This window comes from Stomoxys calcitrans, chromosome 1 (genome assembly GCF_963082655.1).
Source record: "Stomoxys calcitrans chromosome 1, idStoCalc2.1, whole genome shotgun sequence".
Taxonomy (NCBI): Eukaryota; Metazoa; Arthropoda; class Insecta; order Diptera; family Muscidae; genus Stomoxys; species Stomoxys calcitrans.
The window spans coordinates 236,346,874-236,361,672 of record NC_081552.1 but is presented as its reverse complement, the minus strand read 5'-3'; the positions used below and the strand labels follow the sequence as shown (position 1 = coordinate 236,361,672).

Below are 14,799 nucleotides of genomic sequence, written 5' to 3'. Positions count from 1 at the left end.
GAAGGGACGGACAGACGGACGGACATGGCTAGATCGGCATAAAATATCACTACGATCAAGAATATATATATACTTTATGGGGACTCAGACGAATATTTCGAGCAGTTACAAACAGAATGACGAAATTAGTATACCCCCATCCTATGTTGGAGGGTATAAAAAAACTCCACCTGAATTGAGCTGTGGTGATTTTTTTTTTTTACTTTGTTTCAAAATGATCTCAGAAAATGCTAAATCGAAAAACTTGCATTGATCTTCATACAGATTTGTACGAAAGTTGTTACCAATTGAAAATGCAGTGCACAATGTTTCAAACAACCATCCATCCGTTTGTCTGGCCACAGTCCCCATGTGGTTGGTGGTGGTTGGTGGTGGTTGGTGGTGGTGCTGTGATGTTTGACGAGGTGGTACATTGTTGGGAGGACAACAGCGAACAAAAAAAAAAAAAAAACAAAAGTAAAAGTGTATTTTTTTCAAGCCAGCTTTGCTTAGTGGAGCCTGAGCATGCTCAACAGCTGATTTTCGGGGTTAGTTGGGTTATAAGTCTGCGCTGCAGCGGACAACACCAAAAGCAGCTGACAAACAGGCCTAAAATATTGCCAGTATGACACTTGATGTCTTGGCTCTATCAGTTGGTTATTGTTGTTGCTGTTGTGGTGGTTGGTGGTTGGTGGAGTGCTCTGCAGCCAGTGCTACATTTCAGCACACCTTTTAGAAGTAGGCCTTTTGAGAGATGCGAATGTGACCGCTGCTGTTGCAAGATTTCATAGATTTTTCATAAGATTTTTTTTTATTTTTCGTTTGTTTGATTTTTCTTTTTTTTTTTTTGTTTATTTTCATTTTGCACAAAAAACACACACATATGGTGGGCACAATTTTTCGGCTATAAATACTATTGCTAATGGGAACAAGTAACTCAAATCTAAGTAAGCTTTGTCAGCCTAAAGAACTTTATCCGTGTTGCCAAACTTCGTCCTTGTTTTAACAAAATGTTCAAGTTTGTAAGTAAAAAATATGAGAAAAGAATAAAATACGAGTATGGAAGGATAAGAATAATCCTTGAGATGAAACGATACAGTGTGTGTTTATGAAGCAAAGGATAAAGTGTTAAACCAAATTTTAAGAAAAAATTGCTGATCAATATTTTTGTGTAGAAGGACTAAAAAACGAAGAATTTTGAAAATGTCCAACAAGGATTGTAATATGTTGTAAAGGTCCTTACGCCTCCTTATATACAGTGGACAATCATAAAGCCGTAAAGAGATGATTTATTCCATAAAAATCCTAAATCAAGTGAAAACATGCTAAGTTCGGCCGGCCGAATCTTATAAACCCCCCAAACATGGATCGCATTTGTCGAGTTTTTGCCCGGTATCTCATTAAAGGCAAACAAAGGATAATGGATAAGAATTGCATATCAAGTTAAGGTCCGATTCGGACCATAATTGGATTTAATGTTGGAGACCATTGTAGAAGATCATTGTGTGAAACTTCAGCCAATTCGAAAAAGAATTGCGCTCTTTAGGGGCTCAAGAAGTAAAATCGGGAGATCGGTTTGTATGGGAGCTGTATCAGGCTATAGATCGATTCAATCCATATTTGACATGTATATTCTCGGTTTTGGGAGAAGCCGTTGTACAAACTTTCAAACAAATCGAATACGAATTGCGCCCTCTAGAGGCTTTAGAAGTATAGTCGTGAGATGGGTTTATATGAGAGCTACATCAGGTTATGAACCGATTCAGACCATATTTCTCATAGTTGCTGCGAGACAAACCAAAATAATTTACACAAAATGTCCACCATGAATCGCATTTGTCGAGTTTTTGCCCAGTATCTCTTTTAAGGCAAACCATGGGCAGCATTTGTCGAATTTTTGCCCTGTATCTCTTTTAAGGCAAACTAAGGATAATGGAAAAGAATTGCTATGTCATTTGAGCTATATCAAGTTATGGTCCAATTCGGACCAATAATAGAATGGAATGGTTGGAGACCATAGTGGAAGTCATTGTGTACATTATCAGCCAATTCGGAGCCTTTAGAGGTTCAACCAGTCAACATTCCATATCGGTTATATGCCAGCTATGTCAGGTTATAAACCGATTTGAACCATACCTAGCACAATTGTCGGAAGTCATAACAAAGCAACTCATGCAAAATTTCAGCCAAATAAAATTTGGATAAAAATTGCGCCCTCTAGTGGCGCAAGCATTTAAGATCCAAAACCGGTTTATATGGCAGCTATAAAAAACATAAGCCGATTTGGTCCATATGCAATCTCAACTGACCTACACTAATAAGAATTATTGGGTAGCCCAAAAAGTAATTGCGGATTTTTCATATAGTCGGCGTTGACAAATTTTTCCACAGCTTGTGAATCTGTAACTGCATTCTTTCTTCTGTCAGTTATCAGCTGTTACTTTTAGCTTGCTTTAGAAAAAAAGTGTAAAAAAAGTATATTTGATTAGAGTTCATTCAAAGTTTTATTAAAAATGCATTTACTTTCTTTTAAAAAATCCGCAATTACTTTTTGGGCAACCCAATATTTGTCCAAAATTTCAAGCACTAAGTTCCATTCCTTTCAAAGTAAGCGTGCTTTCGACAGACAGACCGACGGGCAGACGAACGGACATGGCCAGATCGACTTAAAATGTCATGTCTATGCCGCTGAACGCCTGGTTTCGAAGACTGACGAGACCATCAGAAAAAATTTTCAGCGGTGGCTTTCCCCTCCTAATGCTGGCAACATTTGTGAGGTACTATGCCATGTCAAAATTCTCTCCAAAGAGGTGTGGCACTGCGGCACGCCGTTCGGACTCGGCTATAAAAAGGAGGCCCCTTATCATTGAGCTTAAAACTTGAATCGGACAGCACTCATTGATTTGTGAGAAGTTTGCCTCTGTTCCTTGGTGGAATATTCATGGCCAAAATTTGCATTTACAAATGGAACTACGAAATAAGTATACCCCCATCCTATGGTGGAGGAAAAAAAATTTTAAATGGTTACCCAAAGCACAACATCCTACCATGTCTTGATATTAAATTTTTTAATTAAAATATTGTGTGCAGCTTTTTTTGAGATCTTCGAGCCTCTTATATGGCAATAAGTAAACAGTAAAGTCTTTTTGGCCGGGCCAAACTTAGGACACCCATCACCTAGGATATATATGTAAATCACCTTTCGTCATAGTCCGGTGAAAAAATGCATAATTTATGCCCCCATAGCAGCGTTATCGAATATATGGTCCGAATTGCATCAAATTCGGCACGGACATTGAGTGGTCTAATAGTTGGTAGTTTTGATAGCTATATTCAAATAAAGACCGATCTGAACCATATACGACACGGATGTCGAAAAACCTAACATATGTCACTGTGTCAAATTTCAGCGAAATCGGACAATAAATGCGCCTTTTATGGGGTCAAGACTATAAATCGAGATATCGGTCTATAATGCGGCTCGAGCGATCGGTCTATATGGCAGCCATATCCAAATTTGCACCGATCTGAGTCAATTGGAAGAACGATGTCGAAGAGTCCAACATAACTCACGGTCTCGAATTTCGGCGAGATCGGATGGTAAATGCGCCTTTTATGGGCCCAAAACCTTAAATCAAGAGATCGGTCTATATGGCAGCTATATCCAAATATGGACCGATCTGAGCCAAATTGAAGAAGGATGTCGAAGGGCCTAACATAGCTCACGGTCTCAAATTTCAGCGAAATCGGATTATAAATGCGCCTTTTATGGGGCCAATATTTTAAGTCGAGAGATCGGTCTATATGACAGCTATATCCAACTCTGAACCGATCTGGGCCAAATCAAAAAGAGATGTCGAAGGGCCTAACGCAACTTGCTGTCCCAAATTTCGGCGACATCGGCTATATCCGAATCTGGAGCCATATGGGCAAAATTGCAAAAGATGTCGAACAGTCTAAGACTACTCGCTGTCCAAAATTTCGAAGAAGTCGGACAATAAATGCACCTTTTATGGTCTCAAATACCTTAAATTGCAATAGCAGTCTATATTTCAGCTATGTTCAAGTCTGAAAAGATCTGGGCCAAATTTCAAAACGATGTCGAAGGGCCTAACGCAACCCATTGTCCCAAATATAGGCAAAATCGGACAAGAAATGCAACTTTTATTGGCCCAAAACTTAAATCAAGAGATCCGTCTATATGGCTGCTGTATCAAACTCTGCACTGATCTGAGCCAAATTGAAGACAAATTTTGAAGGGTCCAACATAACTCACTGTCCCAAATTTCAGCAAAATCTGAATATAAATCCGCCTGTTATGGGCCCAAGACCTCAAATAGAGATATCGGTCTATATGGCAACCATATCCAAATCTGGACCGATTGGGACCGAATTGAAGAAGGATGTCGAGCGTCCTAGCACAGCCCAACACCTTAAATCAAGAGATCGGTCTATATGGCAACTATATCCAAATCTGGACCGATCTGGTCCAAATTCAAGAAGGATATCGAAGGCCCTTTCGCAACTCTCTGTCCCATATTTCCGCAAAATCGGATAATAAATGTGGTTTTTATGGGTCTTAGACCCTTAATCAGCGGATCGGTCTATATGGCAGCTATATCCAAATCTGGACAGATCTGAGCCAAACTGAAGAAAGATGTTTACTGGCCTAAAACAACTCACTGTCCCGAATTTTAGCAAAATTGGATAATAAATACGCCTTTTATGGGGCCAAGACTATAAATCGATATATCGGTCTATATGGCAGCTATATCCAAATCTGAACCGATCTGGGCCAATTGGAAGAACGATGTCGAAGAGCCTAACATAGCTTACGGTCTAAAATTTCGGCGAGATCGGATTATGAATGCTCCTTTTATGGCCCCAAAACCTTAAATCAAGATATCGGTTATATGTTAGCTATATGCAAATCTGGACCGATCTGAGCCAAATTGAAGAAGGATGTCAAAGGACCTAACATAGCTCACGGTCTCAAATTTCAGCGAAATCGGATTATAAATGCGCCTTTTATGGGGCCAATATTTTAAGTCGAGAGATCGGTTTATATGACAGCTATATCCAACTCTGAACCGATCTGGGCCAAATCAAAAAGAGATGTCGAAGGGCCTAACGCTGTCCCAAATTTCGAAGAAGTCGGACAATAAATGCACCTTTTATGGGCCCAAAGCTTTAATCGAGAGGTCCGTCTATATGGCACGGTCTATATGGTCAAAATCTGGACCGATCTGGGCCAAACTGAAGAAAGATGTCTACTAGCCTAACACAACTCACTGTCCCGAATTTTAGCAAAATTGGACAATAAATGCGCCTTTATGGAGCCTAGACTTTAAATCGAGCTGTCGGTCTATATGGGAGCTATATCCAAATTTGGACAGATCTGAGCCAAATGAAAGAACGTTGTCGAAGAGCATAACACAACTCACGGTATCGAATTTTGGCGAGATCGGATAGTAAATGCGCCTTTTATGGGTGCAATACCTTAAATCGAGAGATCGGTCTATATGGCAGCTATATCCAAATCTAGACCGATCTAAGCCAAATTGAAAAGGGATGTCGAAAGGCCTAACACAACTCGCTGTCCCAAATTTTGGCAAAATCGGACAATAAATGCATCTCTTATGGGCCCAAGACCTAAAATCGGGAGATCGGCGCTATATCCATATCTTGAGCTATCTGGTCCAAATTCAAGAACGATATCGAAGGCCCTTTCCCAACTCTTTGTCTACAATTTCAGCAAAATTGGATAATAAATTTGGCTTTTATGGGCCTAGGACCCTAAATCGGAGGATCGGTCTATATGGCGGCTACATCCAAATCTGGTCTTTAAAAATATGAACCTACAGTGGAACTCCTTTTCTTTGTCACCCCAAATGGATGTCATACATCATAATTTTAAATATGTCCGTATTAATACGATTTTTTTTAGACAGTGCGTAATTTGTCGTGACTAGGGTCCGGATTTTTATGCAAAATCGGAAATTGGTGTCTTTTGTTTGAAAATTTGGACCTACAAAGGTTAAGTTATAGAATGTAATAGGTAAAGATACAGGATGTTAGTTATAAGATGTAAAATGAACCGTTCCTTGTGTTGTCCCATTTTGTGTGGTAAATTTCATCGAATTCAATATTCGCTCTTATAGCTGTGGTAGCCATCTTGTAATCCAATTTGTATGGTATACAATTTGTCTTTGCTTCGCTATGTGCTTTTATGACCGTTTAACCACAATTTTGACCGGTTCGTCACCAAAGTTTTAAAGTTTAAATCTGTTTAAGATATAGCTTTCATATATATCACCCATTTGATATTCCTATGGACTAACTTAAAAATAGAAGGAAGTCTCGGTAGTGTAGGTCAGACTCTATCCCCCACAAACGGTCATTGGATGCAAAGACTTTTCAAAATTTGCCTAGTATTCACATTTCAAATACAATATATGTTCAGATTGTAGAATCATCCAATAGGTTATTGGATAAGAAAAGGAAATATCGAAAAACCGTTGCTTGTATACAGCCTTAGTCTGCCTACTCCAACTAAATAAGCCAATGCAGTTACTGTTATCAAAAATTCCTTTTTTATTTTTAATTTTTCCAGATCCTTGTGACCTTGGCCCTTGTCGCCAGCGCTGCAGCTGCTCCTGGCTATTTGGGTGGCCTTGACCATGGCTATTATGGCGGTCATGGTTTTGCTGCCGCTCCAGCTATCTCTTATGCTGCTCCCGCTATTACCAAAATAGCTGCAGCTCCTGCCATCTCTTATGCTGCTCCAGCTATTGCACATGCTCCAGCGTATTCGTATGCTGCTCCAGCCATCACTAAATACGCTGCTGCACCCGCTATCTCATATGCAGCTCCTGCTATTACCAAAATTGCAGCAGCTCCTGCCATCTCATATGCTGCTCCAGCTATTGCCCATGCCCCAGCATACTCTTATGCTGCTCCAGCCTACACTAAAATCGCCGCAGCACCAGCCATCTCATATGCTGCCCCAGCTATAACTAAGATCGCAGCTGCCCCTGCTATCTCGTATGCCGCTCCTGCTATTACCAAAATCGCCGCTGCTCCAGCAATCTCTTATAGTGCTCCTGCACTAAGTTTGGGCCATGGCTTCGGCTATGGACATGGTTTGGGTTACGGCCATGGCTGGTAAGCAAGAGCTGCAGCTATCCTTCAAATTCGAATAGAAGGCAACATTTGTGGAGTAAATAGATGAAAATGTTATATTTGTCTGTTAAAAGTAGTATTCTTAAAAATTATAATTTGTTTTTGTAAAATTGTCCTCGATTTGTTTGTTTACTGTGAATAAAAATTTGTAAAATGGTTAAAAAAAATATGGGTATATGTGTTTATGCTACAAGTATGATTGCTAAAACAGATAAAATATCGAGCGGCAATTTTTTCTTGTGCTAAGATTAGCTTGAGATTGCCAGAATGACGGAAAAGGCAAGATCAGCTTCAAATTTCATGACGATCAAGAGTATATAAATTCTAAGGTTCCTTAAACAGACAAATGGCGCCCGAGCATGGACCCGACCCGAAAATCTCGAGCTTTCCACCAACCAGGGGTAACCGGACCAACTTGCTGTCATGGCCAAGGCTCGATCAGGTGAGGAAGATGTTAACATGCCCGCTTATAACGCAGAAAGTCTGGGTTCCAATACTCCCGAATGATATTCGGAAGGGGCAAAAAAATGCAAACGCAAATTTTGCCCATGAACATTTCACTAAAGTACAGTGGCAAACTTCTCAAATATCAATGAGTGCAGTCCGATTAAAGTTTAACCTCAATGATAAGGGGCGTCCTTTATATACACGAGATCGGACGGCGTTTTTACATGGCATTGTACCACACAAATGTTTCCAGAATTAGGAGGGGAAAACCACCACCGAAAAATATTTCCCGATGGTCTCGCCAGAATTCAAAATCAGGCATTCAGCGTCATAGGTGGACATGCTTACATCTGCGCTACGTTGGCAATACAAATAAGGCAGACAAATGGCGCCCGAGCATGGACCCGACCCGGAAATTTCGAGCCTTCCACCAACGAGGGGTAACCGGACCAACTTACAGCCATGGCCAGGGCTCGTTCAGATGGGGAAGGCCACCTTGGAGCAGTGGTAAACATCCACGCCTATAACGCAGAAAGCCTGGGTTCCAATACTGCCGAACAACGTTCTGATGGGGCAACAAAAATCCAATCGCAAATTATGCCCATGAACTATCCAATAAGAAACAGAGACAAAATTCTCACATAGCAATGAGTGAAGTTCGATGTAAGTTTAAGCTCAATGATAAAGAGCGTCCTTTTTATAGCCGAGATCGGACGGCGTTTTTACATGACATTGTAACTCACAAATGTTTCCAGAATTAGGAGGGGAAAACCAGCACCGAAAAATATTTTCCGATGGTCTCGCCAGGATTCAAAACCAGGCGTTCAGCGTCATAGGTGGACATGCTTACCTCTGCGCTATGGTTGCAATAAAAATAAGGCAGACAAATGGCGCCCGAGCATGGACCCGTCCCGGAAATTTCAGCCTTCCACCAACGAGGAGTAACCGGACCAACTTGCTGTCATAGCCAGGGCTCATTCAGGTGGGGAAGGCCACCTTGGAGCAGTGGTAAACATCCACTCCTATAACGCAGAAAGCCTGGGTTCCAATACTGCAGAACGACAATCTGATGGGGAAACAAAAATCCAATTTCAAATTTTGCCCATGAACTTTTCAATAAAGAACAGAGGCAAAATTCTCACATAGGAATGAGTGCAGTCCGATTTAAGTTTTAGCTCAATGTTAAGGGGCGTCCTTTATATACACGAGATCGGACGGCGTTTTTACATGGCATTGTACCACACAAATGTTTCCAGAATTAGGAGGGGAAAATCACCACCGAAAAATATTTCCCGATGGTCTCGCCAGCATTCAAAACCAGGCGTTCAGTGTCATAGGTAGACATACTTACCTCTGCGCTACGGTGGCAATAAAAATAAGGCAGGCAAATGGCACCCGAGCATGGACCCGAACCGGAAATCTCGAGCCTTCCTCCTGCGAGTTTTAACCGGACTAACTTGCAGTCATGGCCAGTGCTCGTTAAGGTGGGGAAGGCCACCTTGGCGCAGAGGTAAACATGCCCGCCTATAACGCAAAAAGCCTGGGTTCCAATACTGCAGAACGACGTTCCGATGAGGCAATAAAAATCCAATTCCAAATTTTGCCTATGAACTTTCCATTAAGGAACAGAGGCAAACTTCTCACATAGGAATGAGTGCAGTCCGATTAAAGTTTAAGCTCAATAATAAGGGGCGTCCTTTTTATAGCCGAGTTCGAACGGCGTTTTTACATAACATTGTAACTCACAAATGTTGACAGCATTAGGAGGGGAAAACCACCGCCGAAAATTTTTTTCCAATGGCCTTGGCAGGATTCAACCCCAGGCGTTCAGCATCATAAAAATAAGGCAGACAAATGGCGCCCGAGCATGGACCCGACCCGGAAATTTCGAGCCTTCCACCAACGAGGAGTAACCGGACCAACTTGCTGTCATAGCCAGGGCTCATTCAGGTGGGCAAGGCCACCTTGGAGCAGCGGTGAACATGCCCGCCTACAACGCAGAAAGCCTGGGTTCCAATGCTGCAGAACGATGTTCGGATGGGGCAATTAAAATCCAATCGCAAATTATGCCCATGAACTATCCAATAAGAAACAGAGACAAAATTCTCACATAGGAATGAGTGAAGTTCGATGTAAGTTTAAGCTCAATGATAAGGAGCGTCCTTTTTATAGCCGAGATCGGACGGCGTTTTTACATGACATTGTAACTCACAAATGATCCCAGCAAAAGGGGGGGGGGGGGGGGGGGGGGGGGGAAATCCTTTTTCCGATGGTCTCGCCAGGATTCGAACCCAAGTGTTCAGTGTCATAGGCGGACATGCTAAATTCTGCGCTACGGTGGCAATAAAAATAAGGAACGGAGGCAAACTTCGCACATATCAACGATTTAAGTTTAAGCTCAATGATAAGGGGCCTCCTTTTTATAGCCGAGTCCGGACGGCGTTTGTACATGACATTGCAACTCACAAATGTGGCCAGAATTAGGAGGGGAAAACCACCACCGAAAAATTCTTTCTTATGTTCTCGCCAGGATTCAAAACCAGGCGTTCAGCGCCATAGGCGGATATGCTTACCTCTGGCCTACGGCTCCTTATCTTGGGCTCAAAACTTGGATCGGTCAACACACATTGATATGCAAAAGATAACGCAGCTGTTCTTTAATGGGATTTTCGAGAAAAAGTTTCCCCTTTCCTTATTTACAGCAGGCCTTGAAAAAAACACCTTGATTATATTTTTACGTTTTTTTATTTACAAATATGGGATGGAAGCAATTATCTGAACAGTCTTGGGTGGCGAAATAGTGAAACATGATATAGGTTAATGTTCGCAGAAGTGTTACATATAACTACCATCAAAAAAATAGATGTGGGCTGTTACTGCATTTACGAGCCGCCATGTCCGCCGCCGCCAGCATAACCACCACCGGAATAACCACCACCATGGCCACCTCCATAACCACCTCCACCGCCTCCACCATGACCTCCGTAACCACCTCCACCGCCTCCACCATGACCTCCATAACCACCGCCGCCAGAATAACCACCATGACCACCTCCACCACCACCGCCACCACCACCTCCATACGCAGCGTAGGCAACTTTGACAATAGGAACTGCAGCAACTTTATAAACAGGAGCAGCCACTACCGCATAACCTCCTCCACCACCGCCATAGCCACCACCACCGCCGTAGCCACCACCACCATAGCCACCACCTCCATGACCGCCACCCCCATAGCCACCACCTCCATGACCGCCACCACCTCCGCCATAATATTCACCACCTCCTCCTCCACCATGACCACCGCCACCACCACCATAGCCACCCAAAAAGCCGGCTAACGTAGAAGTGCAGCTACAAAAAATAGCCAAAGCTATTAAACTCTGAAAGTAAACGACAAGAAATGCATTAGGGTCTGCTTTTTAGAGTTTAATACCAACCACCAAGGGATGGACATACATTAATTTTCTCATTCCGTTTGAAACACATCGAAATATCCTTTTCCGACCCTATGTTAGGCCACTCGACAACCATATTCAGTTTGGCCCAGATCTGTCCAGATTTGGGTATAGCTGCCTTATAGACCGATTTCTCGATTTTAGGTCTTGGAACCATTAAAGACTCTTTTGAGACAGTGAGTTGCGTTAGGCCTTTCGACATATTTTTTCATTTTGCCATATAGTCCTATCGCTCGATTTAAGGTATTGGCCCCATAAAAGGCGCAAAGGCGATTTGGCTGAAATTTTACACAGTGATTAAATTTCGGCTTTTCGACATCCGTGATCTACATGGTTCAGACCGATTTATATTTGAATATGGCAGCCAAAATGACCAAGATCGGTCCGGTCGAGCTTAAGACCAAAACAGAATGAACGCATTCTACCTACCATTCTACCAGAAACATTAGAATCTTCTCTCTTATGAATGAGTGCAGTCCGCTTTACTTTTAAACTCAATGATAAAGGACCTCCATAACAGAGACGAAACGTGTGCCGCTTGGCGAAACCTTTTTGTAGCGATGTTTGACTTGGCGGAATATCTGACAAATATCGTCACCATCGCTGAAATTGTTTTGTGTTCTTCTCGTCAGGATGCGAACTCAGATGTTCAGAGTCATTAATGAGCATACTAACCCTTGCAACATGGCGATATTCCACTTGTCAAATCATTTGAAAACATTTTTCACAGTGGGATAAGGTTCATTTGGTTGCATGACAAATGGCGCCCGAGCAGGGACCTATTGCTTATATACACTACGTAAATTGTGGACCTTCAAACTCAAAATGAACTTTTTCAGCTGGATTTATCAACTCAGATGCATACAACTCCTGGAACAAAAATTTTCTTCTTCTTGAGGCATCTTCCTTGTCATGCGCCTTTCGACCACATTATATTCCAAGTTTGCATTGACAATCCTGCTGCATGGCATATGAATTGTCCATTGGGATGAATAAGAGAGAACGCCTATCTCCCACCTCCATTCCTTAAGCAAACCTTATATAGCACATTGTTTCCGTGACAACTAGGCAAGCTGCATTTCCTAGGGGAGGCTAAACGGCATGCCGCTTGGCGAGAACTCTAGGTTGTGAAGTTTGACATGGCTGAATCGCACACCTTATTCAGGTAGATAATCTTCGCGGAAATTGTTTTGTGATGTTCTCGTCAGGATTTGAGCGTCATAAATGGGCATACTAACCCTTGCAACATGGCGATCTTCCATTTCTCAAATAATTTGAAAAGATTTTTCACAGTGGGTTCGTTTGGTTGCATGACAAATGGCGCCCGAGCAGGGACCTATTGCTTATATACACTGTATAGGTTATGGACGTTCAAACCCAAAATGGTCTCGTTGAGCTGGATTTATCAATTCAGATGCGCACAACTCCTAGAACAAAATTTTACCTCTCCTTGAGTCATTCCCCGTTTGTCATGCGCCTTTCGACCACATTAAATTCCAAATTTGCGTTGACAATCCTGTATATGAATTGTCCATTGGGACAAATAAGGGAGAACCCCTATTTCCCACCTCCATTCCTTAAGTGATTCTTACCTAGCACATTGTTTCCGTGACAACTGTGCAGGCTGCAGGTGTTGGTCAGCTTTGTCTCCTGGATCGCTGTAACCAATATGTTCTTCCGCCTCATAAAATCCGTCACCTTTTCGATCTTGCCTCTCAAATGCAAGAAAGATACACTTTGCCTCACTGGCCTGGAAATATTGGGGCTGGGATGCTGCTGTTGTGTATATTGCCGCTCGGGAGAGGTCGAGGTGGTCACATAGTCCGACGACGAGGACACTGAAAGGACCCACTGCTGTCTGTGTACCACAGTAACTTGCAACATATTCAGTGTGACTATGCTCCCGTAGTGACGTAAGCCCAGAGCAAGATCGGATATGCACACACCGACACTGACCGATGATGGAGACGGTTCTGGCAAACCGAACAGAGCCAGGGTCCAGGGTTCTTTTCAATCCCGGCATGTACCAGAACAGTGCGGTGAAGGCATTCCGAAATGTGCCTCTTCCATGACGAAAGGACGAACACATACACTGAGGCGGCAGCCTTTGCCGATGAGAGATTCCATGGGGTCAGTCCGGTGCATACAACTATTGCCACCATGGCGTACTCTCCTAGTCGAAAAACCCTCGGACCTACCTATGAAATAGATGGATGGTGCCCGATCGCAGACCTATTGCTAATATGCAAATTGGCCTATGGACATTCCATTAAGGAACAGGGGCAAACTTCTCGCATATCGTTCGAGTCAAGTTTAAGCTCAATGATAAGGTACTCCCTTTTTAAAGCCTAATCCGAATGGCGTGCCAGAGTGCGGAACCTCTTTGAAGAAGTTTTTACATGGCCGATGAAAGATTCCATCGGGTCAATCGGGTGCATACAACCGGCTGCCATCGGATTGCCACCATGGCGTACTTCCCTAGTCGAAAAACCCTCGGATCTACCCTTGAAATAGATGAATGGCGCCCGATCGCGGACCTGTTGCTAATATGCAAATTGGCCTATGAACATTTCATTAAGGAACAAGAGGCAAACTTCTCGCATATCGTTCGATTCAAGTTTAAGCTCAATGATAAGGTGTTTCCTTTTTAAAGCAGAGTCCAAACGGCGTGCCACAGTGCGGCACCTCTTTGGAGAGAAGTTTTTACAGGGCATAGTAGCTCACAAATGACGTCAGCATAAGGAGAGGATAACCACCGCTAAAATATTTTATCTGATGTTCTCGCCATTCGAACCCAGCCGGACATGCTAATCTAATCTCTTGGGACAGTGAGTTGTGTTGGGCCCTTTGACGTCCTTTGTCAATTTGGACCAGATCGGTCCAGAATTGGATACAGCTCCCATATAGACCGATCCTCCGATTTAGGGTTTTAGGCCCATAAAAGCCACACTTATTATCCGATTTTGCTCAAATTTGGGACAGGGAGTTGTGTTGGGCCCTTCGACGCCCCTTGTCACATCGGTTCAGATGGATATAGCTGCCATATAGACCGATCTCTCAGTTTCAGGCTTTGGACCCATAAAAGGCGCATTTATTGACCGATGTTGCTAAATTTGAGACAGTGAGATGTCTTAGACCCTTCGACGTATGTTTTTAATTTGGTCTTGATCGGTTCAGTTTTGGATATACCTGCCATATAGACCGATGGTCCGATTTAGGGTCTTAGGCCCATAAAAGCCACATTTATTATCCGATTTTGCTGAAATTTAGGACAGTGAGTTGTATTAGGCCCTTCGACGTCCTTCGTCATTTTGGTCCAGATCGGTCTGGATTTGGATATAGCTGCCATATAGACCGATCTCTCAGTTTCAGGCTTTCGACCCATAAAAGGTGCATTTATTAACCGATATTGCTGAAATTTGAAAATTTGAGACAGTGAGTTGTCTTAGACCCTACGACGTCTGTTTTTAATTTGGTCTTGATCGGTTCAGATTTGGATATAGCTGCCATATAGACCGATCCTACGATTTAGGCTCTTAGGCCCATAAAAGCCACATTTATTATCCGATTTTGCTCAAATTTGGGACAGGGAGTTGCGTTGGGCCATTCGACGCCCCTTGTCAATTTGGCTCACATCGGTTCAGATTTGGATATAGCTGCCATATAGACCGATCCCCCGATTTAAGGCTTTGGACCCATAAAAGGCGCATTTATTGACCGATGTTGCTGAAAT

At 42.8% G+C, this 14,799-nt stretch overlaps 2 protein-coding genes across 2 annotated transcripts; one reads left to right on the top strand and one right to left on the bottom strand.

The window, feature by feature from the left end:
- The first annotated feature begins 913 nt into the window (after positions 1 to 913).
- LOC131997694 (cuticle protein 16.5-like) lies at positions 914 to 7,147 on the top strand. The gene is made up of 2 exons (XM_059368980.1): positions 914 to 1,001; positions 6,593 to 7,147. Exons 1-2 carry the CDS (start codon positions 990 to 992, stop codon positions 7,145 to 7,147), a joined length of 567 nt encoding a protein of 188 aa, XP_059224963.1. The 5' UTR covers positions 914 to 989.
- A 3,343-nt stretch (positions 7,148 to 10,490) lies between these two features.
- Positions 10,491 to 12,950, bottom strand: LOC131997693 (uncharacterized). Its single transcript, XM_059368979.1, has 2 exons — positions 12,765 to 12,950; positions 10,491 to 10,991 (listed from the first exon to the last, which is right to left on the bottom strand). Exons 1-2 carry the CDS (start codon positions 12,948 to 12,950, stop codon positions 10,491 to 10,493), a joined length of 687 nt encoding a protein of 228 aa, XP_059224962.1.
- Positions 12,951 to 14,799: the final 1,849 nt, after the last annotated feature.